The sequence below is a fragment of the Sodiomyces alkalinus genome, assembly GCF_003711515.1.
Source record: "Sodiomyces alkalinus F11 unplaced genomic scaffold SODALscaffold_8, whole genome shotgun sequence".
NCBI classification, from domain to species: domain Eukaryota; kingdom Fungi; phylum Ascomycota; class Sordariomycetes; order Glomerellales; family Plectosphaerellaceae; genus Sodiomyces; species Sodiomyces alkalinus.
The window spans coordinates 175,919-203,866 of record NW_021167086.1 but is presented as its reverse complement, the minus strand read 5'-3'; the positions used below and the strand labels follow the sequence as shown (position 1 = coordinate 203,866).

General features: G+C 56.0%; 12 protein-coding genes across 12 annotated transcripts; 6 read left to right on the top strand and 6 right to left on the bottom strand.

The window, feature by feature from the left end:
• Nucleotides 1-186: 186 nt before the first annotated feature.
• Nucleotides 187-1,844, bottom strand: SODALDRAFT_380227 (hypothetical protein; the record flags this gene model as incomplete). Its single annotated transcript, XM_028615097.1, has 4 exons — nt 808-1,844; nt 626-669; nt 425-539; nt 187-337 (listed from the first exon to the last, which is right to left on the bottom strand). The coding sequence occupies exons 1-4, from the start codon at nt 1,515-1,517 to the stop codon at nt 187-189; spliced, it is 1,020 nt and encodes a 339-aa protein (XP_028464528.1). The 5' UTR covers nt 1,518-1,844.
• On the top strand, nt 1,661-2,500 carry SODALDRAFT_334916 (fungal hydrophobin). Its single transcript, XM_028612330.1, has 2 exons — nt 1,661-1,964; nt 2,035-2,500. The coding sequence occupies exons 1-2, from the start codon at nt 1,710-1,712 to the stop codon at nt 2,077-2,079; spliced, it is 300 nt and encodes a 99-aa protein (XP_028464527.1). The 5' UTR covers nt 1,661-1,709; the 3' UTR covers nt 2,080-2,500.
• A 918-nt stretch (nt 2,501-3,418) lies between these two features.
• Nucleotides 3,419-6,312, top strand: SODALDRAFT_351987 (hypothetical protein). The gene is made up of 6 exons (XM_028613569.1): nt 3,419-3,946; nt 4,049-4,432; nt 4,500-4,622; nt 4,696-4,754; nt 4,826-5,006; nt 5,095-6,312. Exons 1-6 carry the CDS (start codon nt 3,868-3,870, stop codon nt 5,919-5,921), a joined length of 1,653 nt encoding a protein of 550 aa, XP_028464526.1. The 5' UTR covers nt 3,419-3,867; the 3' UTR covers nt 5,922-6,312.
• Nucleotides 6,085-9,591, bottom strand: SODALDRAFT_401604 (hypothetical protein; the record flags this gene model as incomplete). The annotated part of the gene is made up of 3 exons (XM_028615332.1): nt 6,085-8,056; nt 8,205-9,450; nt 9,508-9,591. 3 exons carry the CDS (start codon nt 9,589-9,591, stop codon nt 6,426-6,428), a joined length of 2,961 nt encoding a protein of 986 aa, XP_028464525.1. The 3' UTR covers nt 6,085-6,425.
• A 639-nt stretch (nt 9,592-10,230) lies between these two features.
• On the bottom strand, nt 10,231-11,507 carry SODALDRAFT_334915 (hypothetical protein). The gene is made up of 2 exons (XM_028612329.1): nt 10,787-11,507; nt 10,231-10,722 (listed from the first exon to the last, which is right to left on the bottom strand). The coding sequence occupies exons 1-2, from the start codon at nt 11,189-11,191 to the stop codon at nt 10,558-10,560; spliced, it is 570 nt and encodes a 189-aa protein (XP_028464524.1). The 5' UTR covers nt 11,192-11,507; the 3' UTR covers nt 10,231-10,557.
• A 256-nt stretch (nt 11,508-11,763) lies between these two features.
• On the top strand, nt 11,764-16,212 carry SODALDRAFT_351986 (L-aminoadipate-semialdehyde dehydrogenase large subunit). The gene is made up of 5 exons (XM_028613568.1): nt 11,764-11,982; nt 12,120-12,315; nt 12,466-12,976; nt 13,048-14,113; nt 14,233-16,212. The coding sequence occupies exons 1-5, from the start codon at nt 11,925-11,927 to the stop codon at nt 15,978-15,980; spliced, it is 3,579 nt and encodes a 1,192-aa protein (XP_028464523.1). The 5' UTR covers nt 11,764-11,924; the 3' UTR covers nt 15,981-16,212.
• Nucleotides 16,213-16,279: 67 nt separating this feature from the next.
• Nucleotides 16,280-16,591, bottom strand: SODALDRAFT_361537 (hypothetical protein; the record flags this gene model as incomplete). Its single annotated transcript, XM_028614381.1, has 1 exon — nt 16,280-16,591. One exon carries the CDS (start codon nt 16,589-16,591, stop codon nt 16,280-16,282), a length of 312 nt encoding a protein of 103 aa, XP_028464522.1.
• A 642-nt stretch (nt 16,592-17,233) lies between these two features.
• Nucleotides 17,234-18,374, top strand: SODALDRAFT_334913 (caffeine-induced death protein 2). Its single transcript, XM_028612328.1, has 2 exons — nt 17,234-17,525; nt 17,612-18,374. The coding sequence occupies exons 1-2, from the start codon at nt 17,459-17,461 to the stop codon at nt 18,148-18,150; spliced, it is 606 nt and encodes a 201-aa protein (XP_028464521.1). The 5' UTR covers nt 17,234-17,458; the 3' UTR covers nt 18,151-18,374.
• A 669-nt stretch (nt 18,375-19,043) lies between these two features.
• Nucleotides 19,044-21,681, top strand: SODALDRAFT_281476 (N-terminal acetyltransferase A complex subunit nat1; the record flags this gene model as incomplete). Its single annotated transcript, XM_028608286.1, has 3 exons — nt 19,044-19,941; nt 20,004-21,116; nt 21,236-21,681. The coding sequence occupies 3 exons, from the start codon at nt 19,044-19,046 to the stop codon at nt 21,679-21,681; spliced, it is 2,457 nt and encodes an 818-aa protein (XP_028464520.1).
• A 432-nt stretch (nt 21,682-22,113) lies between these two features.
• Nucleotides 22,114-23,361, bottom strand: SODALDRAFT_340931 (anthranilate phosphoribosyltransferase; the record flags this gene model as incomplete). The annotated part of the gene is made up of 1 exon (XM_028613003.1): nt 22,114-23,361. The coding sequence occupies one exon, from the start codon at nt 23,359-23,361 to the stop codon at nt 22,114-22,116; it is 1,248 nt and encodes a 415-aa protein (XP_028464519.1).
• A 594-nt stretch (nt 23,362-23,955) lies between these two features.
• SODALDRAFT_351982 (hypothetical protein) lies at nt 23,956-25,399 on the bottom strand (the record flags this gene model as incomplete). The annotated part of the gene is made up of 5 exons (XM_028613567.1): nt 25,296-25,399; nt 24,423-25,133; nt 24,306-24,384; nt 24,154-24,268; nt 23,956-24,120 (listed from the first exon to the last, which is right to left on the bottom strand). The coding sequence occupies exons 1-5, from the start codon at nt 25,345-25,347 to the stop codon at nt 23,956-23,958; spliced, it is 1,122 nt and encodes a 373-aa protein (XP_028464518.1). The 5' UTR covers nt 25,348-25,399.
• A 165-nt stretch (nt 25,400-25,564) lies between these two features.
• SODALDRAFT_361534 (hypothetical protein) lies at nt 25,565-27,744 on the top strand (the record flags this gene model as incomplete). Its single annotated transcript, XM_028614380.1, has 13 exons — nt 25,565-25,601; nt 25,686-25,705; nt 25,769-25,790; nt 25,869-25,991; nt 26,059-26,090; nt 26,323-26,377; nt 26,448-26,539; nt 26,606-26,622; nt 26,759-26,924; nt 26,971-26,992; nt 27,098-27,178; nt 27,495-27,556; nt 27,676-27,744. The coding sequence occupies 13 exons, from the start codon at nt 25,565-25,567 to the stop codon at nt 27,742-27,744; spliced, it is 798 nt and encodes a 265-aa protein (XP_028464517.1).
• Between the last annotated feature and the right edge of the window lie 204 nt (nt 27,745-27,948).

Here is a 27,948-nt window from a genome sequence, read left to right as displayed (position 1 = left end):
ATGAACCTATGCATGTAAAGTATCCACTTGCCTCTTTTGCCTCCCCTCGTTCCTTTCTGGGAGCAGAGTGACCAAGTTTGTACATGTAAAGCGAACAAGTAGATCTTCTGTCTTTCTGTCTTCCCAAGGTGACAGTGATAGCATTGACTATGATTGACTCTGGAAATGATCCAACCGAGTAAAATCTCACTGCGGATAAGGGGCCAGAGGGGGGGCAGCAGTGAGAAGACCATGTCCCATATCTTCGGCTCTGCCCAGATGCCCAGACTGCCTGGGTAGTAGCTTGCAGGTTGCTTGAGCTGTTACGGTAGCAGTGAAGATGATGCCAGATCCTGCACTCGAAGCTGAGCTGATGTATAACGGGTTTACGTATGTCTTTCCCCCCTGCATGGTGGTGGTCTGTTTGGTCTGGCATTATCCATACCAGTACGACTGTACGATGGACTGATGGACTGATGGACTGATGGACCCATCATTATTGTCCATATTGGTAGTCTGATACTTCTTCGTATTCGTCCTGGTTTCTGAAAGCCAGGCACCTGGGATTGGTCGTACGTGGTAACACAGCATCACAGCTTCTGCCCTCGGAACCACGAGTACGACTTGTGCACTCCCGGGAACCCACAAGGTACCCTATCTATGTAGATCATATCTAGACCATCGTTATGTCTCAGTTATGCGTTGTCAGCCCAGCCACGCCCCTCCTTGACGAGTCCCGATGCACGCCGATGCAGGCTAGATATACCCGGATAGCCACACCACAAGCCGGCGAAGATATGCCGGGGAAATTGGGATTTCCCGATTCACCTCGTACAGCCAATCCCAGACACAATATCACATTCCGGGCCGCCAATGCAGTCGTCACTCTGCAGCTTTCCCTTTACCGTTTTTCTCGGATTGCCATACCAGGGAACGCTGTCTTTCCTCTTGCGAAGTACATCGCTCGCCAATTTCGTCACCGGTCGAGGCTGCAGCCTGGGCACAAAGTGACAAGAGAGCTCCCGTGGCGAACCGTTTGCCGGGGAAGCACAACGTGGAGATGAAGTGGGCTTCGAGGGGGCCGGGGCGGGAGGGGAGTTGGAGTGGTCACAAAAGTGGGAAAAAAGAAAAAGACGGGGGAGAGAAAGACCGCTGCAGTTTGCACTACCGCATTGCAGGGTATTATTCTCCATGCAGCTCTTTTCTTTGGCCCTGACGTGCGACCACACGAGCCCTCGCGATCGTTTGCGTCTGTCACGATGCTTGACGCACCTGGGAGTTACCCTGTTCTCCGGACAACTCGGAAGCCAGCCACGCTCTGTGCTGGACATGGGGGCGTGTATCACTTGTCTGTACCCCGGCAGCGTTCGAAGCCAGGAGGCAGGCCTGTTCCCAAAGTAGTCGGGCTTCCAGCCCACCACATCTCCCTCCTCCTCCGCCTTGGTCGTATTCCGGAATGTCCATCGATCGGGCTGGGGGGAAAGGGGGGAAGGAATGCGAGGGCAGATGCCGACCTCGATGCCTCCATGCCTCCCCATGAAGCCAAAACGCGGAGGCAGGGCAAACAAAGGTCCCCAGGACGTCTATAAAAGCAAGCCCTTTCCCCCCCTCATCATCCATTATCTCTCCTCTCATCATCAGCAGCTCAGTCCTCTCAAGCCAGACAATCTTCAACCTAAAAAATCCCTTATCTTTTCCAGCTTAACCGCATCCCAACCCCAACCGCCAACATGAAGTTCATCGCTGTCGTCGCTGCCCTCACTGCCAGCCTTGCCATGGCCGCTCCCACCGAGAGCAGCACCGATACCACCTACATTGCCTGCCCCATCAGCCTCTACGGCAACGCGCAGTGCTGCGCCACCGACATCCTCGGCCTCGCCAACCTCGACTGCGAGAGCCCCACCGATGTCCCCCGCGACGCCGGCCACTTCCAGCGCACCTGCGCCGACGTCGGCAAGCGTGCTCGCTGCTGCGCTATCCCTGTTGTAAGTTTTTCTCCTTGGATCGTGTTTTCTCTTGATCATTTTGCTGATATATCTTCTTCCCTACCAATAGCTCGGACAGGCTCTTCTCTGCATCCAGCCCGCTGGCGCCAACTAAGCAACTTCAGCTGCTTTCCCCCGTTGCGAGGGGCAGCGCGAGCGCGAAGCTGGGCAATGTCGAACTCGTCGTGTCTGGCCGTGAGATACGAAGGGCACGCCTGTTCGACATCGTCCTGCCTGCTTCCCAAGCAACACACTCTGGGCATGCTGCAACATAACTCACGAACTTCGTTGGGATGAATGGTGGAACAGCTGTCAGCTATTATTAGTCTCCCTTGGTTCCTTTGGTGTCACTTTGGCAAACAAGATCTGCACGCGCGGGTCTCAAGTTTTCATTGTTTTGCACCATTGGGAAATAGCGGGCAGCTTCTCGACAATCCGTCCGCCTTGGCTGAAAAGGGGTTTTTTTTTCGTTATCAAGCTGCGATGTACTCTTCTTCCTATATATTCATCGCGCAATATACACACCTTGTAACGAGCTTCTTGATCTTTCGTCGAACCGTCCTTTGTGAAAACGTGAAACAAATTTGATCAGTTGAAGAAGTGATGTTGAATCCCGTCACCGATAACACTTGAATCTCGGTGAACCAAAAGGTATGTGTCCTACAGTTCGCTTACATCAGCCAGTACCTAGCTATCCCTGTCGCGGTACTTGAACGGTCTTTGTACCAGCTGTGACGTCATAACCTCCCACCTACGTCACGCTAAACACGGGAAGCTGTCATGGAGCAGCTCCTTTACTGTGCCTGGCTGTGGGAATAAGCTCGACCTGTCCGCTACCTTCTCCCAGTGTCAAGCTCATCATGGTGACATGTGGGTTGTTTCGCCTTCCACCTTCCATTGATTACGAACTTGTTTGCCCTGAAGTACATACTCTTTGATCTTCTGAACTTCATTTGAAGGCCGGGAGAGAAGTAAACTTGGTAAAGGAGTCGAGGGTCAGGGTCCTGAGTGATGAGTCCTGACTCCTGACCCAGGGAGCTTTCAGGGAGGTATCCAACGGCCAGAACTGCCAATACATAAGATACCTACCTTACCTTACCTACCTTAACCGTACCTTGGGTATAGGTAAGGTAAGGTAGGTAGTTCGAGTAGAGCCAGTTATGGTATGCTGGTGGGGAAAATACGAGGTAAGTACTAGGCAGGTACCTCCCTTAACAGCACAGCGAAGCTAACAAATATCTAGAGGGAAGGTACCTTACGATGCACAGTACATTTACTACCTAGGTACCTACCTTACCTAGCTCGTGTTCGTCGTCAACCAGTCCCGAGAACGGTGACGTTATTGATTCACTACGTATTCATCACGTATCTAGCGCCTCCTGCCTAAGTATCGACACCTTCAACGACACAAGTTGCTTCGTAAACTCTGTACGATATCCCTCCTAACTGGGTACCTAGACCTCTTTCCGATCCATCTTGAGTCCTTGACCCTGGGTACCTAGGTACCATTCACCCACATACCATTCATCCACACATAGGCCGCCACTGGCCCATGAACAACTCGACTGCCTTCTCCCTTCTTCACCTGAAAGTCTGACGTCGATACCTTCTCGACTTGCTTCTTTCTGCTTTCTTCCCTGTAAAAAGCTGGAACTCTTCTCTTTACCACACCTGGGCCAACTTACATTCCTCCATCCTTCGCGTAACCTTGGGTAACACTCCTGCGCAACATTCCACAAGGCTAATTTTCCACTCAACAACTCTCACAAACGGGCCTCCAGTCTAAAACAACCCCCCCTCTGCTCGTCTGTTGTCGTCAAGACTCTCCATCTCACCTCACTTTTTGCCGTTTCCCTTTGATCTTGACCATCACCACCTCATACAGAAGACACGCCCGAGAACCATGAGGTTTCTACCCACCGTCTTGACGGTGGCCCTTGCTACCCAAGGCGTCCTCGCCAGCAACTGGTTCGGAAGAAGCGGTATGTATTGAAGCTCCTTCCATTTCATCTCCTCCCATTTCGTCCCCTCCCGTCTTGTCCTGTTTCAACTCGTTTTCTTAACATTGGGCATTTGGAACGCAGGCACTGACGTCCGCACCCCAGCCTACAACAATTGGCATGAGTCGGAACTCGAGCGGTGGCTCTCCGATCACGATATTCCCTATCCTACTCCGGCCGACAGGAAGGACCTTGAGAAGCTCATCGAGAGAAACTGGGACAACTATATTGTTTCTCCCTACTACTCGTGGGACACCGAGAGACTCCAATCCTACCTCAAGTCCAAGGGTGTTGAGGCCCAGAAGGGTGCCGAGTCTAGCAAGGATTCTCTCCTTTCCCAGGTCCAGTCTTCGTGGTACGAGACCAGCGACCAGGCCCAGGAGGCTTGGGGAAGCGTCAAGGATTGGATCTTCGACACCTGGACCGACAGCGAGCTCAAGGCTTTCTGCGACAAGCATGACCTCCCTGGTACGTTCAGAATCTCACATTCGCGGCCTTGTAGTTTCTGGAGGCAGAGCTAACGTTTCATTCACAGTTCCCCAACCCCGCAAGCGTGACACCCTCCTTCAGACGATCCGCTCCAACTACGAAACTGTCGCTCAAAAAACGAACGATGCCATTTCATACCCCGGAGACTGGCTGTACGAGACTTGGACTGGTTCGTGTTCACTCCTCTCCTGTTCCCAAACATTTCTAGTGAGAGGTTGACGTGGCCCGCTAACTATCGACAGAATCCGATCTCAAGGAGTGGCTCGACACTCACGGTATCCCTGCCCCGCAGCCCACGACGGTAGGTTTACGCCCTCGTCAAGGTGCCAAGCTATCCATCCAAGCTGTCGTCACTAATAACTTTGTTTACAGCGCGACCGTCTCGTTGCCACGGTTCGCCGGAACTCGCGCCTTGCCTATCTGAAAGCACAGGATCAAGCCGCTAGTGCTTCCTCCAGCGCTGCTCAGGCTTATGCCACCTTGACTGACCAGATCATCGATGCCTGGGGCGAGTCGCAGCTCAAGGAATTCGCTGACAAGAACGGTATCCCTGGTAAGTGCTGGCCCCTTCCGACTTTTCTTCTTCCTTTTTTTCATGTTGACCGCCAGTGTAACTGATTGTTTCTCTCCCTTGTCGACAGTCCCCCAGGGTACTAGGCTCAACGAGCTTCGTGCTCTGATTCGTAAGCATCGTGCCGATTTCCTCCACGAGAATGTCTCCAAGAAGGCTACCGATGCCTTTGGTGCCGCCACGTCAAGCGCCGGCAACGAGTATGCTCGCGCTACGGACAAGGCATCCCTCGCCGCCCAGGAGGCTTTCAACCAGGCCGTCGGCACGTGGAGCGACAGCCGGCTCAAGAGCTATCTCGATTCTCGTGGCATCCCTGTCCCTCAGGGCTCCAAGTCGGACGAGCTCCGCGCTCTGGTTCGGAAGCATGCCCACAGGGCTGCTTCGGGTGGGAATGCATGGATCTACGACGACATGTCCCTCGAGAACCTGAGGGCCTATCTCGCCAAAAATGGAGACGCCACCGCGAAGAAGCTTGCCGAGAAGAAAGATGCCACCCGCGATGAACTGGTCAGCGCCGCCCAGTCTGGATACGCCTCGGCCTCCGCAGCCGGGGGCGCCCAGTACGCATCTCTGACCAGCTACCTCGCCCAGGCCACACAGGCGGTGAAGGACAGTGCCTTCGACACGTGGAGCGAGAGCGAGCTCAAGAACTACCTCGACAGCTACGGCATCCCGGTTCCTCAAGGCTCTACAACCAACGAGCTGCGCGCCGCCGCCCGCAAGCACTACACCTTCTTCAAGTACGGCACCACGACGCCCTCCGGGACCATCCTCACCAGGATCGGCGACACTTTTAAGAATACGTGGAACTGGGTCGCAGGACAGGTCGGCCTGGGCGCTGAGGCTGCGAAGAAGAACACTAACGAGGCCGAGGAGAAGATTCGTGCCGAGCTGTGATAAGTCTTGTAATGGTCATTGGAGTTTGCTCCCGCCAAATAATAGTATCTGGCGGGAACGGGAGCCAGGGGGACAAAGTCACTGGAATCACGAGACACAGGAGAAAGTATGGAGGATTTCGAGGAGCAGTGAACGAGACTGGCTTTGAAAACGGAACGGAATGGATGGGAGTCATGGGACGATCCGAAGACTGGTTTCTTTTAGCTTTTTTTCCGCCTTCTCTTTTTCTTTTGTTAACGTGTAACGTGGACTGAATATCACTATTTATTTCTACTTAAAGTAATAGGGGCTTCATGTAGTATACTGTCTGTATGACAACGGCGGCATGGCCCGCATTGGGGTGTATTGTATGATACCTTTTTTTACGACTCCTGAGCACGTTCATCATCCCCCCTTTTCCGACTTGTCTGCCTTCAGCCAGGATCTGATCACACTCTCTTCTCCTAACTTAAAGCAATACCTTATAACTTATACACCGCCTCTTCGTCTTTATCATTGTAAGAATCAACCACCGCCATTCTCGTCAGGACGTATCGCATGTGGACTGCGCATCTGCTGGAGCTTCATCCGGGACGCGACCCAAGGCTCCAAACTCCCATAGGATATATTGCCGTAGCCGGATTCCTGTAGGGCTCTGACCATGATACCCAAAGGGGCACCCGTGCCTCGTGGCCTGCCAAGTCCCGGAGGAGGCTGGGGGCCCCCAAGGGGCGGAGGCCGGGAGGCTGTAAAGTCAGTCTCAGCGTCACGAAGCACGAGGGTGCACCAGGCCGCGCGATTGCTGAGATTCTTTGCGGTTGCGAGCGATATGGCGTACGAGGCCGTTTCTTGCGGGAGCATCAGGTCCGGGCCGAAGGAAACAACCTTGACAACCTCGTCGGCGGCCTCCTCCTCCTCCTCCTCCTTGGCGTCGCCGTTCAAACCTCCGCTGGTGGCAGCAGCCTTTGTGTCGTCGTCGGCCGCCTGAGGCTGCTTAGCGTCGGCGTCGGAATCGGCGAGGGCTAAATGGCTGGTATTATCGTCGGGGCCCTCGCTGGTCGGGCGGATGGAGTCGACAAACTCCTCGAACTGGGCTGAGAGGTCTTTGACGACACTCCTATAGTCTTTAAAAAGCCCCTCTCTCTCTTTCCACTCCATCAGGGCGAGTTGATTCTCCCACACTTTGAAGAGAACGTAAGCTTGGTTGATTTCCTGCCTGGGCATGACCAAGCCCCTGAGCTCAAACAGCCTGACCAGGTCCCCGTGGACCGCCTCGAAAGCCTTGGCGCGAAGAGGGGTTTTCTCTGGGGGGTCCTTTGCAAAGGCGGATTTCAACATTTCCGTCCAACGGGCCAAGACGTCTCGGACGTCGTACTCCGGGAAGGGCGGCGGTGGTCCACTGGCCACATTCCCCTCGGGGTCCTGCTGTACCACCGTTCTGGCCAGCGTGTTCCCAATGATGGCGCGGTACGTCTTCCGCCCCATCCATACGGGCTCGCACAGCGCCACCTGGTCGTTCGAGTAGGTCACGCCCACGCTGAACACATGGCCGTACGGGTTCGTGTTGACCCGGAGGTATTGGCGGAACTTGCCCTCCTCGCGCGCCAACTCGGCCGCGGCTTCGAAGGCGGCCCCCATGACGCCGGCCATCTTCGTGGCAACAACCTGCCATCTGGCGTCTCTCATGGCCAGGAAGCCCCCTAGCGAGTTGGTGAGCTTGCTGCGGTTTCGAGGGTGGATGTCCGGCGACACCTTGAGGTGCTTCCACGCGTCGGTCAGGGCATAAACCATGACGTTCGCGCGGGCCTTCTGAATACCGATGCGGTAGTTTGGGATGATAACGGCCTTGTCGACCGCCGTGTGGTCGAAGAGGGAGACGCTAGGACCGGCTATACCGGCGAGGCGTGTGGCGGCAAAGACGTTGAAGGGCAAGACGGCGATGTCCCAGCCAAAGATGAGAGATCGCAGGTCGATGACGAACTCGGCCCCCGTGCCACGCAGCCGGCAATACAGGACGTGATGAGGCCAGAACATGGGGTTCTTGCCGTGATAGGTCAAGACGGTATTGGTCTTGCGGCACAGGTCATTTCCGAGGAAAGAGATCGAGTCGGCGTTGCGGACGTAGACGCTGAGCTCCAGGATCTTGTCGCAGTGCTCTGTGGGAGAGATGGAGGGAGAGCATCCTATACGTCAGAACTGTTTTTCCTCTTGATGACAGAAAGGGGCGGGTTAAGGAGTTGGGCAGGGAGAGGAGGGGGAGATGGAAAAAGAAAGACAGACAAAAGACAATGCCCATTTCCTCACCTTTAAAAATGTCCACAATGAGGTGCCGCAGCTGAATATACCAATGCTCGCCGGTGTCCCAGGCCAGCATCGCATGGTTGGCCCCTCCCGCCTCCTTCAGTATCTCCTCGCGAAGCTCGGGCTTGAGAAAGAGCGACCCGCCGGTCCACGGCGCCTTCGAGAAGACGGCGGGGAAGACGACGTGGGACTCGGCGGCGCGGCGGAGCGTTTTCCCGGCCGACTCGGGCATGTCGGCGAAGGGGCCGGCCGAGTAGCTGGCAACGGTGCCGGTAAACGTGGCCTCGAGGAACCTGCGGGCCAAGCTCTCGAGGAAGCATACCCCGTGGAGGAAGGTCTTCTGCTGCTGGCAGCGCGGGAAGTGGTCGGCGAGGTCGAGGCGGCGGCAGGCCTCGCTGCAATAGCGGCGCTTGAGGTGGTGGTAGTGCGGGTTGCCGACGATGACGCAGCCGGAGCAGTAGAGATGGACGGGTCTCTTCCGCCCGTCGTCTTCCCCTTCTTTCGAGTAGCGGGAGCCGCACACGGCGCACTTGTCCCAGTCGAGGAGGCCACCGAGGTCCCGGGTTCGGGCGGAGACCCTGCGAAGCTCCGGGAAAGGGCTCAGATTGTCCGGACGACCGATGTAAATCCACCAGCTGTAGTAGATCCATTCGCTCTTCTTATCCATTGGGGGCGTGAGCCCTTTGAGCTCCCCCTGTTGGCAAGGCGGCGTGGGGTTTTCGGGGTCCTCGAACGGGGCCTGCTGCGTGGTTATGAGACCGGCGAGGTACTGCATGAAGGTGTTGCGGATGGAGTTGAAGCGCAACTCGTCCGGGGCGTCCAGGTCCCAGAGGGTGAAACTCTTGCGGGCGGCCCACCAGAGCTTGATGGAATGCGTGTCGAGGGACGCGACGACGACCCTCCTTAAGGTCGAGTTGGCGTAGGGCCAGAGGGCGTGGACGAAAGCCGCATTATGCGCTGCCAATCTGGCGCGGCCAACGTCTGCGCAGTCGTACGCTTCGCGAGTCCGGGGAAAGAGACCCGAGTCAAGCGACTCTTTGTTCTCGGGCTCAAGCTGTATGGGCTTGGTCGCATTGTAATCGTCGTGGATGGAAGGCAGTGCGTCGAAGAGACGCTTGACGATATCGGTATCCAAATCAAGCTCGTAGTAACGGGTGGGATCCAGGGACTTGGGGACGTTCTTTTTCCAGAGGTGGACCAGGTGGTAGACTAACTCGGAATGCAGGGGATCCATGAACTTTTTGCCATACTGTGTCGTGCCGGGGCGTGTCAATGGTGAGAAGCTAGAGGGAGAGGGAGAGCTCACCTTGGACGCATTCAGAATGTCCTTCAGTTCGCTTCTAACCGTATCAGCGTCCATAAACCAAGTGGCCTTGTAAGAATCGGACATTTCGTCCACAACTGAGTCCTGAGTCCTGACTGCTGACTCGTCTGTTAGGTTCTATAGCTTTATATCATGCATTCGGGGCTGACAGCATAGGGCATTGGCTATTTCGACAGTCCAATGCTAGGGGACAAGGGATTTTTGATCTTACCAGGGGAATCAATGGATGTATGAGACTTTGATCCGCGAGGTGAAATAGAACAGGAGGACATGGCAAGCTTGTCAGCCAGGTGTGATGGCTATGATGACGATAACCAGCATACCCAAGCAGAGTGAGTGAGTGTACTTGGCTGGAAGCTTTCTTGCCAACTTGTTCACAGAAAACATGTAAGGGATAAATTTCGAATAAAGAATTAAGACGTGGGTTTGCGATGACATGGAAGAGGTCGGGATGTGTCCGGATGCCCGTGCCGTTTCCAGTTCAACGATGTCACGCCTCGGGACTAACAGCCTCAGGGGAGGCTACACAAGAAGCAAGTGCAATGGACTTGGTTTGATGAAATTAACTTTATTTGTTCTCTGATGTCTCCTTCTGAAGTTATGATTTGGGAGGGCGTAGGACAGGAAGTATAACCAACACAGACTTTCAAGGGAAATCATAAGGTATGAGTTAAGATACCTAAGGTACTTCGTATTATTGCCTTCCTCCTTTATCTATGTGAGTCGTGGGTCGTGGCATACGAAATTTCCCCAAGACTAACACTACATGTGTCTATGTCTATTAACGGAGATACCCATGGTCGTTCTTTGTACTATCCAACAAAGTGAAAGGCCCGCAGGCTGCAGCAAGCCTCTCGCCTGACGTTGACTATGTAACCGACGCGACGAACAACAGTAGCATGGACACGATCCAAAGTCTCCATCATCTGCTCCTCCGTAGTAGGCATCTCGGCATCGGGCAAGAAGCGCGACGAATCGCTATGAATAATATCCCAAGCGTCATCCTACTGCCTAGGGACAGTGACCCATTGTTTACCATCTGCGTTTTGTTTTCCAACCGCGTTCTGTCTCTCGTCGGATGATTCTTCGGCATCGGTGCCGCTGGCTTTCTTGCGAAGGGCCTTGCGGAGAAGGTTTTACCCTTTGCGAAGAGTCGGGGGCGGGATCACCCATCTGAGGATGGTGATTCTGATTGACCTTATCTCCCATGATGACACGTAAGTTAGTGTCTAACGTGGGAAGAGGGGTTGATCTGCCATACTAAAAAGTCCTCAGCTGCACTCTTTTTGGGTGAGTGTAGAGACTCTATACGTACTGTCTCGTAGTAGCGGGAAAAGGATGGATGTTGATGTGTTCTGACAGTAATCTGACAGCTTGGTGGATCGAAGTGCTGGCTGATGTATTTGACGAGAGTAGAATAGAAGTATGACGGTGATGGATCATTCAAAGAGGTATGGACAATGGGCAAGGCGGGCTTTAAAGTCTCCACCTCAGAGAAGCCACATACCATTCTTTGGGGACCTGAATGAATAATGGCATTGGCGGAATGGTGTACTGGATGCAAGATTATAGGAGGTGTAGAGGACCTGGAGATCGGCCCATTTGTGGCATTGCTGGACAAAGTATCACCCAAGGTCCCAAGGTCGGCCGTCGACCTTGGAATCATCCTAAGCCCTCCCTCCTTGCTGCATGGTTAGGGGGAACAAGCCGTATCTCATGTTATAGGCTGGATAGATCTGGAGGACAGTATTTGGAAAAGACGCTCCCGGGGCTGTTTATAGGAGAACAGCTGAGCCCACTGCTTCGTCTCTTGATTCTCTTCACTGTCTTCAGGGGGGTCTGCTCCGAATCAACTTTGGTGCGCAAGAGTTTGTGCATTCACAAACGACATGTTTGGAAAACCATTCATCTTGACCCAGAATACTAATTGCCCCCCTGAGCAGCGAGCTTGTTTCCAGATGAGCGTTGTGTTGGACCGGCGACAAACATGAGGATATGAGGATGTGGTGATGGCCATGGGACGTCGTTTGAGTAAAAGCCGTTGATTACTAAGACGTACGACGTCACAAAGTCAATTCCCCACCTGACGCCAATGCTTCACTGGCTGACGTAATTGGACATCCCACCGTGCCGTAATCGGACCCTAGTTGGCCCCACAAAAAAGTTCATCGTTCGGGTCGAGAGTCGAGGGGTCGAGGGGTCGAGGGGTCAAAGAGTTCGACGCTCGGGGTCAATCAACCAACACGAAGAGTCACAGTCCCGAGTCAGTCACACAGCCTTCCAGACCTCCAGCCAACGAGAATCAACTTCCCAATAACCTCAGTGAAATGACGACTCTTTTAAACCCACGTCAACACCAATAGACCGCAACCAACAAGACGAGACAAAAGTCGTCCACCATGGCCGCCGTGATCCCGGATCCCACGGCAGACCTGCATTGGGGCGAGTTCCGTGGAGGTGAGATGGCATCCATTCCCTTTTGCTATAGCTGCACTTGATTCTGCTTTTCCTTTCTTTTTTCGGATGACCCATGTTTGTAAGCTGAGGGGTGTCACTGTCGCGACAAGACACTGACTCACTAACTCTCCCTTTAGCCATCCACGACATCTTCGCCGCCAATGCCCAGGCTCATCCCGATAGACCATGCGTCGTCGAGACCAAGGGCTACCGCGCTCCCGAGCGTGTCTTCAATTACCAGCAGATCAATGAAGCTTCCAACCATCTAGCTCATTATTTCATCGCTCATGGGTGCGAAAGAGGTGATGTGGTCATGATCTATGCCTACCGTGGGTGAGTCACTGATCCTCTACCATTCTCCATTCTCACATTCTTGTCATCAATCAATCCATCAATCCATCAATCCATCCATCCATCCATCAATTCACTGTACCACCGTCTCGGATGCTCACAGCCACTGACCAATGGTTCCCCCCTGCCAAGCGTCGAGCTGGTGGTGGCCTACATGGGAGCCCTCAAGGCCGGTGCAACCGTCAGCGTCCTAGACCCCCAGTACCCGCCAGACCGCCAGAAGATTCTCCTCGAGGTCGCCGGTCCCAGGTTCCTCGTCCACATCCTCCGCGCCACCGAGGAGAGCGGCAAGATGTCCGACTCGGTCGCCGAGTTCATCAAGTCGAACCTATCCATCAAGGCCGAGGTGCCCGCCCTCCAGCTCCTGGCCGATGGCCGGCTGCAAGGCGGGCTTGTCCATGTCGATGGCCAGGATTGTCTCCACGACTACGAGAGCCTCAGGGGCTCGCTGCCTGGCGTCGTTGTCGGCCCCGACTCCATCCCCACCCTGAGCTTTACCAGCGGCTCCGAGGGTCGTCCCAAGGGGGTCCAGGGTCGTCATTTCTCTCTCACCTATTACACCCCTTGGATGGCCGATACGTTTGGCCTGTCCGAGCGGGACAGGTTCACCATGCTTTCTGGGATTGCTCACGACCCTATTCAGGTGCGTAATTCGGTCGTTTCTGCATACCTCGCTCTCATCAGCCCATTCCTGCTAACGAAAAGCCCTCTCAGCGAGACATCTTCACTCCCCTCTTCCTCGGAGCTCAAATCATCGTCCCGCCCCGTGACAGCATCGCCCATGAGATCCTCGCCGAATGGATGAAGGAGAACCGCATCACCGTCACCCACTTGACCCCGGCCATGGGGCAGATCCTCGTGGGAGGTGCCACCACCCAGTTCCCGACCCTGCACCACGCCTTCTTCGTCGGCGACTTGTTGACCAAGAAGGACTGCCGAAGGCTACAGGAGCTGGCCCCCAACGCCTACATCGTGAACATGTACGGCACCACCGAGACGCAGAGGAGCGTGTCGTACTTCGAGGTCCCCAGCAAGCTCGCCCAGCCCAACGCCCTCGACGACCTGCCCGACGTCATCCCCGTCGGCCAGGGCATGCTCAACGTGCAGCTCCTCGTCGTCGACCGCGACAATCGGAATCGCGTGTGCGACGTCGGCGAGCAGGGCGAGCTGTTCCTCCGCGCGGCCGGTCTCGCCGAGGGTTACCTCGGAAACGACGACGTGAGCCGCAAGCTGAACGAGTCCAAGTTTCTCACCAACTGGTTCGTCGACCCGGCCCAGTGGGCCGAGCAGGAGAAGGAAAAGGAAAAGGAAAACGCCGCCTCGGCCTCGGAACCCTGGAGGCAGTTCTACAAGGGACCCCGCGATCGCGTCTACCGGACCGGCGACCTGGGTCGCTTCCGCCCGGACGGCACTGTCGAGTGCACCGGCCGTATCGACAACCAGGTCAAGGTGCGCGGCTTCCGCATCGAGCTGGGCGAGATCGACGCCCACTTGTCGCGTCATCCCTTCATTCGCGAGAACATCACCATGACCAGGAGAGACAAGGACGAGGAACCCATCCTGGTCAGCTACATCGTCCCCGAGGCCAAGCGCTGGTTCCAGCACCTCTCGGGAGGAGACGGAGACGCCTCGCTCGTGCCGGACACCTCGGATGAGTCCATGGCCGCCATGTTGAGGAGATTCAAGTCCTTGTCGGAGGACTGCAAGAACTTCCTCAAGACCAAGGTCCCCCACTACGCCATTCCTACCATGTTTATCCCGTTGATGCGAATGCCGCTAAGTATGTTCTTTGTTCTTCCGGAGACCTCACGGCCCTGGCCCGTCTTTTGCTGCCTTCTTCTTTCGCTCGTTTTGTTCGCTCGGTATCCGTACCCACGCTAATCCGTCCATCCTTTCTAGACCCCAACGGCAAAATCGACAAGCCCGCCCTCCCCTTCCCCTCCGAGACCGACCTCGCCACCCTGCACAGACGCGCTTCTAGGTCGTCTTCGGCTCTTGCCTCTTTGACCGAGACCCAGAAGAAGCTGGCCGGCCTTTGGGCCGAGATCCTTCCCAACCGGACCGCCCGTATGTTCGTCCCCAAGTCCAACTTCTTCGAGGAGGGCGGCCACTCCATCTTGGCGCAACGGATGCTCTTCCGGGTGAGGCAGACATGGAAGGAAATCGACATTCCCATGAGCGCCATCTTCCAATCACAGACCCTCGAAGCCTTCGCCGCCGAGATTGATCGCGCCCAAGATCCCACCGGTTTGCGGCTGGACGCCGGTATCGCCACGGGATACGACCCCGTCGCCCAAGACGAGGCTTACGCCGCCGATGCCGATGATCTCATGTCGCAACTCCCCGAATTTATTCCCGGCGTGCCGGCCGATGCGCCCGCTCCCCAGACCGTGTTCCTGACCGGTGCCACCGGCTTCCTGGGTTCCTACATCGTACGCGAGCTCCTCGACCGCAACCTCCGCGTCATCGCTCACGTGCGCTCGCGAGATGCCTCTTCCGGACTGGCGCGTATCGAAGCGGCTACCAAGGCGTACGGTCTCTGGTCCGACGACTGGCGCTCCCGCCTGCAAGCCGTCTCGGGTGACATCGCCAAGCCTCGGCTCGGCCTCTCTTCGTCCGACTGGGAGCTGGTCGCGAACGAGGCAGACGTCATCATCCACAACGGCGCCCAGGTGAACTGGATGCTGCCTTACTCCAGCCTGCGCAACGCGAACGTCATCAGCACCATGGACTGCATCGGTCTGTGCACGCAAGGGAAGCCCAAGAGGCTGGCGTTCGTCAGCTCCACGTCCACATTGGACAGCGACCACTACGTCAAGCTCTCGCAGGAGAGCGTCGCCGCCGGTGGCAAGGGCGTGCCGGAGTCAGACGACTTGTCCGGCAGCCGCAAGGGTCTGGGAACGGGTTACGGCCAATCGAAGTGGGCGAGTGAAGCCGTGGTCCGCGAAGCCGGCCGACGCGGCCTCGTCGGCGCGGTGGTCCGCCCCGGCTACATCATGGGCGACCCCACCTCGGGCATCTCCGTGACGGACGACTACCTCGTGCGTCTATGGAAGGGATGTCTCCAGGTCCAAGCCCGCCCGGACATCGCCAACACCCTCAACCAGGTCCCCGTCACGCAGGTCAGCCGCATCGTCGTCGCCTCGGCCCTGCACCCCCCGACGGACAGGGACAGGGACAGCGACCCTCTAGGCGTCGTGCAGGTCACGAGCCACCCGCGCCTCACGCTGAACGACTGGGTCGGCGCCCTCGAGACGTACGGCTACCCCGTTCCCCGGGTCCCGTACGAGGACTGGTCGTCCAAGCTGCGCGCCTACGTCGCGGACGAGACCAAAGAGGAGCTCGCCCTGCTGCCCCTCTTCCATCACGTCACGGGGAACCTACCGACCGACTCGATAGCCCCCGAACTGGACGACGTGAACGCGGCCGCCGTCCTTGGTGCGTACGAAGGGGATGCGGCGCCGGCGGATCGCGATCCTCTCTCCGATAACGTCGTGGATATCGACGCTATTGGCATGTACCTGGCCTATCTCGTCGCCATTGGCTTCCTTCCCGCGCCTGCCGCCGGTCAGCGTGCGCTGCCTAGTTGCGGGTTGACGCCGGAAAGGGTTGAGGCGATGGCCAACCTTGGGGGTAGGGGGAAGTAGGGGGAAGTAGACTAAGCAACGTCAATAGACAAAAAAGAAGAAAGAAATGGACGAGGAGAAATACAAAAGGAATAGATAGGGACGGGGAAAACAAAAGTGAATTGAATTAAGATGGTTTCTTGGATAGTTCGTAAGGAGGTATGTGAAAAATATAATGCCTGCACCCTTCAAACCGATATCAGACAGGCCATACACCTGGACACAGGCCCAACTCTTGACCAGAACACCCCTTTTTGCCACAGAAACGCCCCCAAAACAAAATCGACACCCTACACCTTAACCCCTTAACCCTCCATCGATCAATCATCTTGGAAGTTGGAAAGCTGCATATGCGCCTTCGGCCTAGCCAACCCAGCCGGCGTACCCTGCCTATAAGGCGTCCCGGATCGCCAGGGAGTAGGTCGAGCAGAAGAGCTTAAAACGGTTTTCAGCACGCTGGTAACGGTTCGGCATTCCTTGGCCAGAGCTGAAAGGGTCAGAGGTGCCGAGTCTAGGCTGCTGGCCAGCGCACCAAGGTCTTTTGCTAGGTCTCGACATGTCTTGATGAGATTTACAAGAACCGAATGGCGATGAACAGTGTCGTCATTGGTCACCTTCTCGGCCGTCGCCATCGTCTACCGAAGGAATTGGTTTCCTGGCGCGTTCGCTCGAGAAAGGTTGGACGAAGATAAATCCGCGACAGGAAGTAGTTTGTGCGAGGAAGAGGTCCTTGTGTGGGCCATGGTCCGGGTATAGGTAGGACATCATTACTCGGTATTGGGTGACACAGAGGGACCAACAAGAGAGCGAGTGCTGTTGGAACTTGGGGAGCATGGAGGAATCGAGGAAGCAGGTCAACCCCGGTGCCTGCTTCATACGCGAAGAAGTCGATCATCTTGCAAATTACCCGGGACGGCATAGCAGGGGCCGTAGCAGGGGCCGTAGCAGGGCATCAGACCCCTGCGTGTCTAGAGTGTCGTGCAGGCACCCCTGGCGACGGCGAGTGCAGACGGGGGGAACAGGATCAAAAAGGGAAAATGATAGACAGGGGAGATTGAGGTTGGAAGTTGGTGGTCACGAACACATCACGTGCAGTGCAATGTCTCTCGGAATAAATATGGTCCCGAGTCGATAGCTTTGCCATCTGAGCTCGACGTACACGTACGTTGTATTGCTTATGTCATCCGACAAGACGTCATTGGACCAAGCTCTAAGTGGGACAAGATTAGGTAGCTCTGAGAGGACGGCTTTGTACTGCCGCCTCCTCTTTATGATGGCCTGATTGATGCGAAAAGCAAAAGGCGAAAGACGATAAAGAAAACGGCTGAACAGCAACCCCAACAACGGGAGCTATAACAATCAAAATAAATATTATTCTTTGCACGTCTCTTGGACTCGACTCTTTCTTCATCACACTGGCGGGAATCCTCTGGCAATCGGAGTCGGCTTCTCGGACGGCTGGCACTGTAACCCAACCGAACCGTGGGCTCCGGGATATCATGGCGCAACCGACAAGTCCACCGCATTTGACCCCGCAGTTCTGTTTCTCCGAAGGCACATTACGAGGTGAGCAACCCACAATCCATGGGACCCATTCCTTAGTCTCCGAAAACCTCAGTCACGTCCTAACCCTTGTCGCCACAACGCCCCAGGCTTCCTCCGCCTCTCCCGGTCCAGCCTCGACGACTCGATAACCCAAAACCTCAACGCGCTCGTGAACCCGGCGCGGCAGGGGTTCGACCCGGCGTCGACGTCCCAACGGGCCCCGCGCTCGTTCACGCAGCAGCTCGACCGCGCATCGTGCCAGAACTTCAAAGACGCCGTCCTCTTCCCGTCGTGGCAGGCCCGCGCCGACGTCCTCCATTACTGCGGCTTGGTCGCCACCTCGCCCGATCCCGACGACCCGGAGGCCGCGGCGAGGCAGGTCGAGGCGGCCAAGGAGCAGGAGCGCGTTGTCGACGAGCGCCTGGACCCGTATTCGGGACGGTATTTGCCGAAGGAGCCGCGGACCGAGCAGCTCGCCCTGCTGCTGAGGCAAGAGAAGGGGGTTGAGAATATTGTGCGGTCTAGGACGTGGGATGTGGTGAGGCAGCGCTGCGGTGAGCCTTTGGATAAGTGGGAAGATGCTTTTCATGGCTGGAGGAGGCGAACGGGGGCATTGGCATTGGCAGCAACATCGTCGACGAGGTGACCATACGTGGGACGTTCACTTGTGTGTATGATAGAATAAGGTACCTTACAGCAGGGGAGGGAAGCGTGGTTCATGCGAGGGATGTACTGTACATGTAACACTAACAGCACAATCTGGCAGACGATTTGGCCATGGATAGAATCTAGACTCCCCTTATTCCCGATTTCTTTCTCTATTCTCTCTATACTCGTACTGTCGCGCGGCCTTTTCAACTTTGTAGTGCTGGACACGGAGATGCAGATGCAGACTGTTCAAAGTGATGACAGCTGGCAGCACTCGAGCGGGGTGAAGTCGAGGTTTCCGTGTATTACCTAACATTGGTACTTTTACTTGTACTCCGGCACATTCTGGTACGTACCCGTACCGCCAATGATCAACCATCAAACCTCCAGCTTCGTTTGTCCAAGCCCATTTTCCCATTTTCTCATTTTCCCTTTTCGCACCAAACCACAAACCTGGGTGCACCCACAGTCACTTCCTGTGTCTGACTACGTGGTGTTTTTCTCAGATCCGAATTATATCAAGATTGCCCATACTGCCGCTAACCCCAAGTGGCAGACAGAAGCAGACTTTTGTTTCTATTTTCTAGGAATTGAGTCTTTTCCTTTTCCTCCATTTCATCCATTCCGTCCCCCTCCCCCCCCCTCGCCGACCCCGCGGTCCTCCCAGCGCATGAAGACTTTGCATGTGAGTCCATTTTATTCTTTAGCCCCTGATCACCACTTAACTACTCTTCCAAACACGACCCACGCCTTCTAACGTCTAGAACCCTGGCTAGAACGGAGCTTGAGGTCTCCCCATATCGCTATCGCCATCGACTCTACGTAATCCCTCCCTGAACTGCTTCGGAAGCACATAGCCACAGTCTCCGCCAGCTACCCATTACCGACATCATGCCGCAACCTCTTCCTCCAAAAGAGGCCGCCCTCTTCCGGACGGTGGTCCGAAACTATGACGACAAGCAATACAAGCGCGGGCTCAAGAATGCAGACATCATCCTCAAGAAGCACCCCAAACACGGCGACACCACCGCCATGAAGGCCCTCATTCTCAACGCCCAAGGCAAGACCGACGAAGCCTTCGCCCTCGGGAAAGTCGCGCTGATGAACGACATGAAGTCGTCCATATGCTGGCACGTCTACGGGCTCCTGTGGCGCGCCGTGAAGAAGTACGACGACGCCATCAAGGCCTACAAGCAGGCCCTCCAGATCGACCCGGACTCGGCCCAGATCCTGCGCGACCTGGCCCTCCTGCAGATGCAGACCCGCGACTACCCCGGCTACGTGCAGAGCCGCATCACCATGCTGCAGGCCCGCTCCCAGCTGATCCAGAACTGGACCGCCCTCGCCGTCGCCCACCACCTCAACGACGACCGCGCCACCGCCGAGAAGGTCCTCGACACCTACGAGAGCACCCTGAAGACGACGCCCTCAAGTCGCGACATTGAGCACGCCGAGATTGTCATGTACAAGAACCGCCTCGTCGCCGAGCAGGGCGACTACCAGAGGGCCCTGGACCACCTCGACTCCGCCGCCCGGTCGAACCTCGACCGTCTTGCCGTGCTGGAGAGGCGCGCCGAGTATTTGACCAAGCTGCGCAGGAACGAGGAGGCTGCTGCCGTGTACAGGGCCCTGTTGAACCGGAACCCGGAGCATCCCGAGTACTACGACCTGTTGGAGGCCGTCGTGGAGTTGGGTTCGGCGGAGGAGAGGAAGAAGATTTACGACGAGTATGCTGAGAAGTACCCACGTGCTGATGCCCCTCGTCGTCTACCTCTCAACTTTCTTTCTGGTATGGTCTTTTCCAGGCCCTGCGATCAATGCAGTCGCTTCTCGTGCTAACTAGGACCACAGGCAATGACTTTGTACAAGCGGCCAAGGAGTACCTCACCCTCATGCTGAACAAGGGCGTCCCCTCGACCTTTGCCAACTTGAAGCACCTCTATTCCGACTCGTTCAAAAAAGAGACGCTGGCCACACTGGCAGAAGAGTACATCTCATCGCACAACGACAGCGCAGATGCGACCAACGGCGACGGAACCAAGGGCCAGCCAGCAGCCCTCTACTACCTAGCCCAGCATTACAACTACCATCTCAGCCGCCACCTCGACAAGGCCATGCACTACGTCGACATGGCCATCGAGAAGGTCCCCCAGAGCGTCGAGTTCCACATGACCAAGGCGAGGATATGGAAGCACAAGGGCAACCTCGACAAGGCGTCCGAGTGGATGGAGCGCGCCCGCACCCTCGACACCAGGGACAGGTACATCTGCACCAAGGCCGCCAAGTACCTCCTGCGGAACAACAAGAACGAGGAGGCCCTCAAGATGATGGGCCACTTTACGAGGGCTGAGACCATCGGCGGACCCTTCATGGACTTAGTCGACATGCAGGCCGTCTGGTACCTGACCGAGGACGGCGAGGCCTTTGCCCGGCGGGGCGAAGAAGGGCCGGCGCTGCGGCGCTTCGAGCTGGTGTCCAACATCTTCGACACCTGGGTGGAGGACCAGTTCGACTTCCACGCCTTCTCCCTCCGCAAGGGCTTCATCCGCGCCTACATCGACATGCTGCGGTGGGAGGACCGGATTCGGGAGCACCCCTTCTACTCGCGGGCCGCCCTCGACGCCGTGGCCCTGTACGTGAAGCGGGACGACCGGGCGGCGGCGGCGCGGGCCAACGGGGACGTGACGAATGGCGAGGACGCGGCGGAGCGCAAGAAGGCGGCGAAGAAGGCGGCCAAGGAGAAGCAGAAGCTGGAGCGCGAGGCGGCCGAGCGGGCGGCGAAGAAGGATCCCAACAAGGGCGCCAAGGACGGGGCGAACCGGCAGATCGACGACGTTGCGGGGTTGAAGCTCCTTGATGCCGAACCTCTTTCGACGGCTATGAAATACGTTTCCCATCTGCTGCAGTTCAGTCCCAAGAATATACATGCGCAGTTGGCGGGTTTTGATGTGTACATACGGCGGAGTGAGTGTTCCCCCCCCTTCCTCCCCCCCCTTCCTCCCCCCCCCCTTTTTTCATTTTTTTCATTTTTCCATTTTTCCCCTCCGTTTTCCCTCCCTTCTTTCTTACTAACAAACCCCCAGAGAAGTATGTTCTTGCTCTGGGTTGCCTGAATGCCGCCATCGCCCTGGATGCATCCAACCCCAAGGTCCACGAGCGCGTCATCGAATTCAAGCACACCATCGACCCCGTCTTGGCCACGCTGCCGCCCAAGGTGCAGGACCTCATCAAGTCGGAGTTCAAGGCCGTTCCGGCGGACAACACCGCGGGCCAGTACAACCAGGAGTTCCTCGAGGCACACAAGGAGAGCCCGCCGCATGTGGTGTCGGCCGTCAAGGCGCGCAAGGTGCTCGGCGAGGACCCGAGCAAGGTCGAAAAGGAGCTGGTCGCGCTGGTGAAGGGCGAAAAGGTGACATTCGAACAGGCGGGGGAGATCCTGGAGGTGCTGAAGACGTGGAAGAGCAAAGAGGTGGACACCTTCAGGGCATTGGCGACGGGACGATGGCCGCAAGTTACCATCTTTTCCTAAGGTAGGCAGGCTCGGTCACCAGTAACGCCTTTACGGAGACGGTTCATCGGAGCACGGTTCAGATCGGCGGTGTTTATGTAGCTCTTACGGGAGCAAGAGGGCCGTGGTCAGCCCGGTTATTCCGGTCAACATGGACCCATCGAAGCTAGAAACAGTTTCATGTTGTGGTGCCGCTATAGGGACGCTGTAGGGACAGGCAACCCGAAACAAGCCTGCAAAGCCAGTGGCGGTGGTGGAGATTATGATAGGGGGGAGCTGGAGCTCTGGTGGCTTAGGGATACATAGAGGTAGAAAAAAAACCCCGTCCTTCATTTGTGTTTTCTTTTCTTTTCTTTTTCTTTTTTCTTTTTGTTTTTATCCTATTATGAACATCGCATTCAGCATCAACTCGTGTCATCTCCAAGAGAGCCTCTCATTCTGTTCATGCAAAGGTCAAGGCAAAACACCGCCAATATCATTCGTAACCTGGACAAAAGCCTCCCACTGTCTCCAAGCCTCGCCGCTCTTGATGGCCCAGCGCGCCCTCCGCACGCCCTCCTTCCACCTCTCGCCGCCAGGTCCTCGCTCAGTAATAACGTTCCCATCATCACCGGGACCCATGGCGCTCGAGTCAGCCTCGCAAATACCCGAAGCAACAAACAACGCAGCGGTGTTCATGAGAACAAACTCCAAAATGGGGTCATCATCGGGGAGTTCGCCACCAAGAATGCGCTTCAGAATGTCCGCATTTTCCGACGGTTCCTTGCCGGGCGACACCGTATCGAGCGGGTGGACCGAGAGGCCGAAATCCGCAGGGCGAACCTTGAAATGCTCCGTCACGACCCCCGGCGCCGCCTCCCCCGCACCCACGACCGTTTGGTCATGGTGGCCCGACTCGCGCAGGCGCCAGCAGAGGGTGGGCCCCGCGCAGCTCACCTCGTCCAGCTCCTCCTCGCCGCACACGACGAGGGCTTTACGACACCCGGCGACGGCGAGGGCGCGGGCGAAGACGGGGCCCAGCTCGCGGCGCGCGACGCCGATGACGCGCGCCTCGAGGGCGTCCTCGACCGGGCTCGCCAGGGGGCCGAGCAGGTTGAAGATGGTCCGCCAGGGGAGTTCCCTGCGCAGCGGGGCCACGAAGCGCATGCCCGGGTGGAAGACGGGGGCGAACAGGAAGGCGTAGTTGGTGGCGGCGTAGACGCGGCTCAGGCTGCGGGGGGCGACGGCGGCGAGGACGGGGGCGACGGGCCGCATGTGGGCGACCAGGTCGGCGGAGCCGCTCTTGGAGGTCGAAGCCTTGTTGCCGTGCTTGCTGACGACGAGGCAGGCGGAGGCGACGACGGAGGCGGTGGTGGAGATGTTGAAGGTGTTGTGCGAGTCGCCGCCCGTGCCGACGATGTCGCAGAGCCCGCCGCGGTAGTCGCCGGCGGCGAGGCGCTTGGCGGAGACGACGGCGCGGAGGGAGGGGATGTCGACCTGGGCGGCGGCGCGGCGCATGGCGGCGGCCGAGGCGGCCATGACGTCGGCGTTGCGGTCGAGGTTGGTGAAGTGCAGGGCGATGAGGAGGGAGGCGGCCTGGGCGGTCGAGACCTGGTTGGTGAAGAAGTGGGAGATGGCTTCGGCGATCTCGTCGGCGGTGACTTGGCTGCCGCCGGCGGGGATGGGCCAGAGTTTCTTGAGGAGGGGTTTGAGGTCGGCCATGGCTGGGGTTGGGGGGAGTTCGGGGGGGTTGCTGGGGCCTGGGGAGGTCGCGGGGGGTTGTGAGGATGCCATGGCGATGGGTGAACCGTGAAGCAGTCGTGAGGTCGAGGTTGAGGGGAGGGGTGACGACCCGGGTGAGACTTGAGTAGTTTGCTTGCTTCCGGGAGACCTGCCCGGATAACTGGCAGAGGGCCCAAGGAGGGAAAAGAAAAATAAAGGGATAAAAAAGAAGTTGGAGAACAAAAATCCGAGTAGTTGGCTTGTTTATACCCAAGCCTCAATCTCAGGTAAGATGTTGGAGTTGAGGAGTTGAGGTGAGGAACGTGACGGAGTCGGAGTACGCACTCCGTAGGTACTCTTTCGCACTCCGGCTTCGGGGATCGAGGTTCAGTGACTCTTTTTGGAAGTACCTTGGATGAGTCAAACCGGGTACCACGTAAGGTACTTTATTTGACGAAAAAGTCCCCGACATTTTGATATAATTGGTTCAAAATGGTAGCGTACTAGCCTCTGATTGGTTGATGCTTGGTGCTAATCCAAATAAGTACTTCGTACTCAGGGCCGGAACAATGTTCTTTGCTTCCGAACCCCTGACTAACAACACCACGTGACCAAGATACAAACACCGTTGTACCGTAGTCCGTACGACCATAAGAAACGATCCAACGTCCCCTTCAAAGACCACACCGACAGGTCGGCCCTCATGTCGTGGAAGAGGCCAGATGACGAGCTCAGCTTGCCTCCTTTATCCTCCTGGGTCTTTTACATGGTCAATCCAGACGTGTCACGTACCACGGGACTTTGACGGCTGTGCCTTCCAGCGCGGCCTTGAGAAGAGAGAAGAGCAAAGAGCCAGGAGCACTTGATCGAGGGTGACGAGTTTACTGGCAAAGAGACTAGGATCGATCTGCTTTCTAGTGAGTTTATTCAACACGGCTTCACACCCGTCGGACTCCTTGGCCGGGTACCCAAACCAACGTTGAAGGGCCGAGACGCGGCGACGCCCACAGCCGTTCCGCAGGACTTGTAAGGAGGGAGAGCCAGCTCATAGGTTTGCCCACCGTGCTGCCAGTTGATGGGTTTCTTATTTACCCGCGGCTCCAGACTTCGGCGAGCGTCGCCGGAATCGTCATCATCCGCAGGACATGTCTCCTCGCCCAAACGATAGGGGTCGAGCCAACAAGTCTCATCATCCCTTTTCCGTAGAGCCGCGTCGTCGACGTCATTGACGTCGTCACCACCACTTTCGCATGCCTCGCATGAGGGGATGTCGTCCACCTCGACCTCGCCGAGGCACACGAGGCCGTCGATTTGCGGTATCAGGGGACCGTACTTGACAGACCGCTTGGATGGGTTACGGCGTGACAAAGTCTTCCTGGACGACGACGACGACGACGACGACGACGACGACGACGACGACGACGAAGAAGAAGAAGAAGAAGAAGAAGAAGAAGAAGAAGAAGAAGAAGAAGAGGGCGTATTGTAACCGTTGACGCTGCTTCCAGCAAGATCATCATCCATAACATCTCCATCTCGGCGGAACAACTTCCTGTTTCCCGAGGTAGAGCAGGCCTCTCCGGCCGAACTGGGGAAGAGGGTTACGTCCTCAGAGGGTATAATCATGTGGGGAGACTCGGGCGTGGTCCAGTCAAACATTTCAGGCGCATCAATAGTGGCATAGAGATCCGCCCCGGCATCGGCGCCATAGCAGAAACTGCTCCCACTGCTCCCTGTCTCGGCTTCGGCATGGAAGGTAACATGTCCATCGGCAACTAGATTCACGGCGCAGGAATCCAGAGAGACAATTTTCAGACAAATTTATCACTCCAATCAATACCGAACGTGATGGTAGGCTTGATGTGGGCGGACCGATGCCCGTTCAGGGAGACGCCATACTCAAACTCCGGCTCCAGGGGCTGCGTGCCGGCCTAGACCAGGTGCAGCCTGGAGGGCTAGCAAGGAGAAGATGAGATTTTTGAGCCTCATGGCTGGGCAGGCTGCAGACACAGCCAAGAGTCAAGAGGGCAAAATGGCGGCTCAGAATTAGGGTTGGATATACAATGATAGGTGTTGTAAGTCTTGGGGGAGTAGACGAGAGGCCCTGACTCCTAATGGGTCTTTGGGTTGGGCCCTCGTCCAATTCACCATTACAAGGTCCTGTGACAGAAGAATCCCTTTTTTATACGGCATGGGAATAGGGACTATGACGGGAAGCACAACTCCACAAGGTCTTGACCCTTGTAAGTTGCCCCTGCTACGAGCTCGCCATACAAAGTACCACATACGAAGTTGGATTATCATCGTTGCATCCTGACTTGTTCAAGGCTGTGCAGTTCACGGTTCAGTAAGTACGTTTTACGTAAAGGTCAGGATTTTATCACATCTTAACCTTTTCTTTCGCATGTAGGCGCTGAATCGTGTACCTCCTTGTAAAGCCACTGGACATATCCTCTCGCCAATAGAACAAGGTCAATCATTCGTCTGCCGACTCTGCTCTGTGTGACAAGGCGCACTGATCTTCCAGTTACAAAGGAATGTATATCTCATGGAGAGCCCAAACAAGTTCAATTGCCATTCTACTAGCTTCCCGGAGGCCGGTAATCGCGCGCTGATCAATGACGAGCATAGAAGTCGGGCTGACTTGGAGTGCAGATCTAAGGAGCATATAGATACTCTGTCCTCCGACTGTCGTCACAGGAGATCTTATCATCTTCACCAAGGCACCAGCAGTCACAGACTCACAGCCTCCGCATACATCATACAGGACGATCAGGCAACCTTTATCCATAGACCACAGTCGTAGTAAGCGCCCTGCATAAGCTTATTTTTTAAAGGACTAATAGAAGAGCCCGGTCCTCCCCTTTTAGGGCGGGCGATCGAAGGAGGTCGGAAATAAAGCGGGGCGCGGCGTGGCATAGCGTTACACGGGGTGGGGCTAAGAGCCGAATGCCGAACGGGTAGTGCCGCGGTGGGCCCGAGGCCGGTGGCGGCGACGGGCCGGAGCACGGAGTACGGAGTACAAAGCACGAAGTACTCGGTACTCGATACTCGCGGCCTAAACGATTAACATCAGACAGAACTCCAAGCCTCTAAGAGACCGTCGAAGTACGACGTCTCATATCCATACGTAGCCCTGCGGCCTCTGCTCTGCCGATCGGCCGATATCCACGGACCGGAAGTGGCTATGTTCTACCTCTATCCCTAAGTGCTGACATGACATCGACGCAACGTCCATCTCTCGGAGCATCCGTTCATTTCACCGTTTGTACTGGTTAAAGCACTCCCTAAAGATTCAATTCCTTTTATGTTCGTGCTTTCTTCCGGCCCTCTCCGCCATTGCGGCTTTGCCCTCTGGATGCATGTGTTTACTTCATACGATCTTCTTCTTGCCTCCAAGTTTTGCAGCTACATGTACCATGCGTTGGTCGTTTATTCTTTTAAATCTGGCCATTGCGGCCAGCCCAGCTAGTGCGGCTTCCTGGCAGTATATCTCCCCCAATGCTCTCCCCTCCGACAGTCTATCGGCTAGCTGTGTGGAGGCCTTGGTGGTGGCTCTGCTTCTCGTAAGAAAAACAAACCCTCCCATGATTCATCACGTATGGCATGTAGTTGCAAATTGAAGGGCTCCGAAGTTCTGACATACAGAATTAGCCACACCCACGGTCTCTCTCGACATGTGTGGCAACTGCATCATCAAGCCATTCCAGTTTATAGCTGGCAACCCCTATTCCAACAGCTGGCGAGAAGATATGCATTATGAACCAGTGCAAGACGTACACTGTCCAGGAGAATGACACCCGCCAGGGCATTGCTGCTGGTAATAATATCACCATGGTGCAGCTTTATACATGTGAGCGGTGTTTGTTTCTTCTTCTTCTGCCTTTTTTTTTGTTCCCCTTGAATTCCCCTCCCCTTTTTACCCCTATTCCTCCCACCCCCTATTCCCGTTTTTTCTTCCTTCTCTAGTTACATTTCTTTTGTCGTCTTCTCTCTCTTTCCACATTAAAATGACAACATAATCTCTAATACGCGATATCTTCTCCAAAGGGAATCCCGTTCTCGGACCGGCTTGCAATCGCATGTCCCGGTCTATCGGCGACAGCATCTGCCAATACCCCACATGTCTGCACCAGAATCGCCGACGTCCAGTGAAGAGACTCCCGCTGAGCCGACGCCCACTGAACTTCCCATCAGGGTAAGTATTTGCAGCCTGCCGTTACTAATTTCCTTTCCTATCCCATGAGTACGGTTTTCTAATCTCAATACGGGACGGTGCGGCCGAGAATTGCAAGACCTATTATGCTGTAACCTCAGGAGAAATGTGCGAAGAAGTCTTGGAAGAGAACAACCAACCTCACCATTAAGAATTTTCACGCCATGTAAGTGATGATGATGGATTTGATGGAATGTCTCGGCGAAGGATGATTAGGAATCGAAACTGACTTCGTCAGACAGGAACTCGGCTGTTGCTCCGACTGTTCTAAGGTTTTTTAAGATATTTGGTTCGTTGGCCGTAGGTGGCGGGGTGGAGAGTGTTCAGGCCAGTCTATATAAGTCTGTGTGGTATCTTGACGCTTCTCAGAAGAC

Coding starts and splice junctions, on each gene's coding strand:
- SODALDRAFT_351986 (XM_028613568.1), top strand. CDS start 11,925: ATGGCCGCCGTGATCCCGGATCCCACGGCAGACCTGCATTGGGGCGAG. Junction 11,983..12,119: donor TTGGGGCGAGTTCCGTGGAG/GTGAGATGGCAT, acceptor CTCTCCCTTTAG/CCATCCACGACATCTTCGCC. Junction 14,114..14,232: donor GTTGATGCGAATGCCGCTAA/GTATGTTCTTTG, acceptor CATCCTTTCTAG/ACCCCAACGGCAAAATCGAC.
- SODALDRAFT_334915 (XM_028612329.1), bottom strand. CDS start 11,191: ATGATTCCAAGGTCGACGGCCGACCTTGGGACCTTGGGTGATACTTTG. Junction 10,723..10,786: donor GTGCAGCTGAGGACTTTTTA/GTATGGCAGATC, acceptor ATGGGAGATAAG/GTCAATCAGAATCACCATCC.
- SODALDRAFT_334913 (XM_028612328.1), top strand. CDS start 17,459: ATGGCGCAACCGACAAGTCCACCGCATTTGACCCCGCAGTTCTGTTTC. Junction 17,526..17,611: donor CTCCGAAGGCACATTACGAG/GTGAGCAACCCA, acceptor ACAACGCCCCAG/GCTTCCTCCGCCTCTCCCGG.
- SODALDRAFT_334916 (XM_028612330.1), top strand. CDS start 1,710: ATGAAGTTCATCGCTGTCGTCGCTGCCCTCACTGCCAGCCTTGCCATG. Junction 1,965..2,034: donor GCTGCTGCGCTATCCCTGTT/GTAAGTTTTTCT, acceptor CCCTACCAATAG/CTCGGACAGGCTCTTCTCTG.
- SODALDRAFT_351987 (XM_028613569.1), top strand. CDS start 3,868: ATGAGGTTTCTACCCACCGTCTTGACGGTGGCCCTTGCTACCCAAGGC. Junction 4,433..4,499: donor CGACAAGCATGACCTCCCTG/GTACGTTCAGAA, acceptor TTTCATTCACAG/TTCCCCAACCCCGCAAGCGT. Junction 5,007..5,094: donor TGACAAGAACGGTATCCCTG/GTAAGTGCTGGC, acceptor CCTTGTCGACAG/TCCCCCAGGGTACTAGGCTC.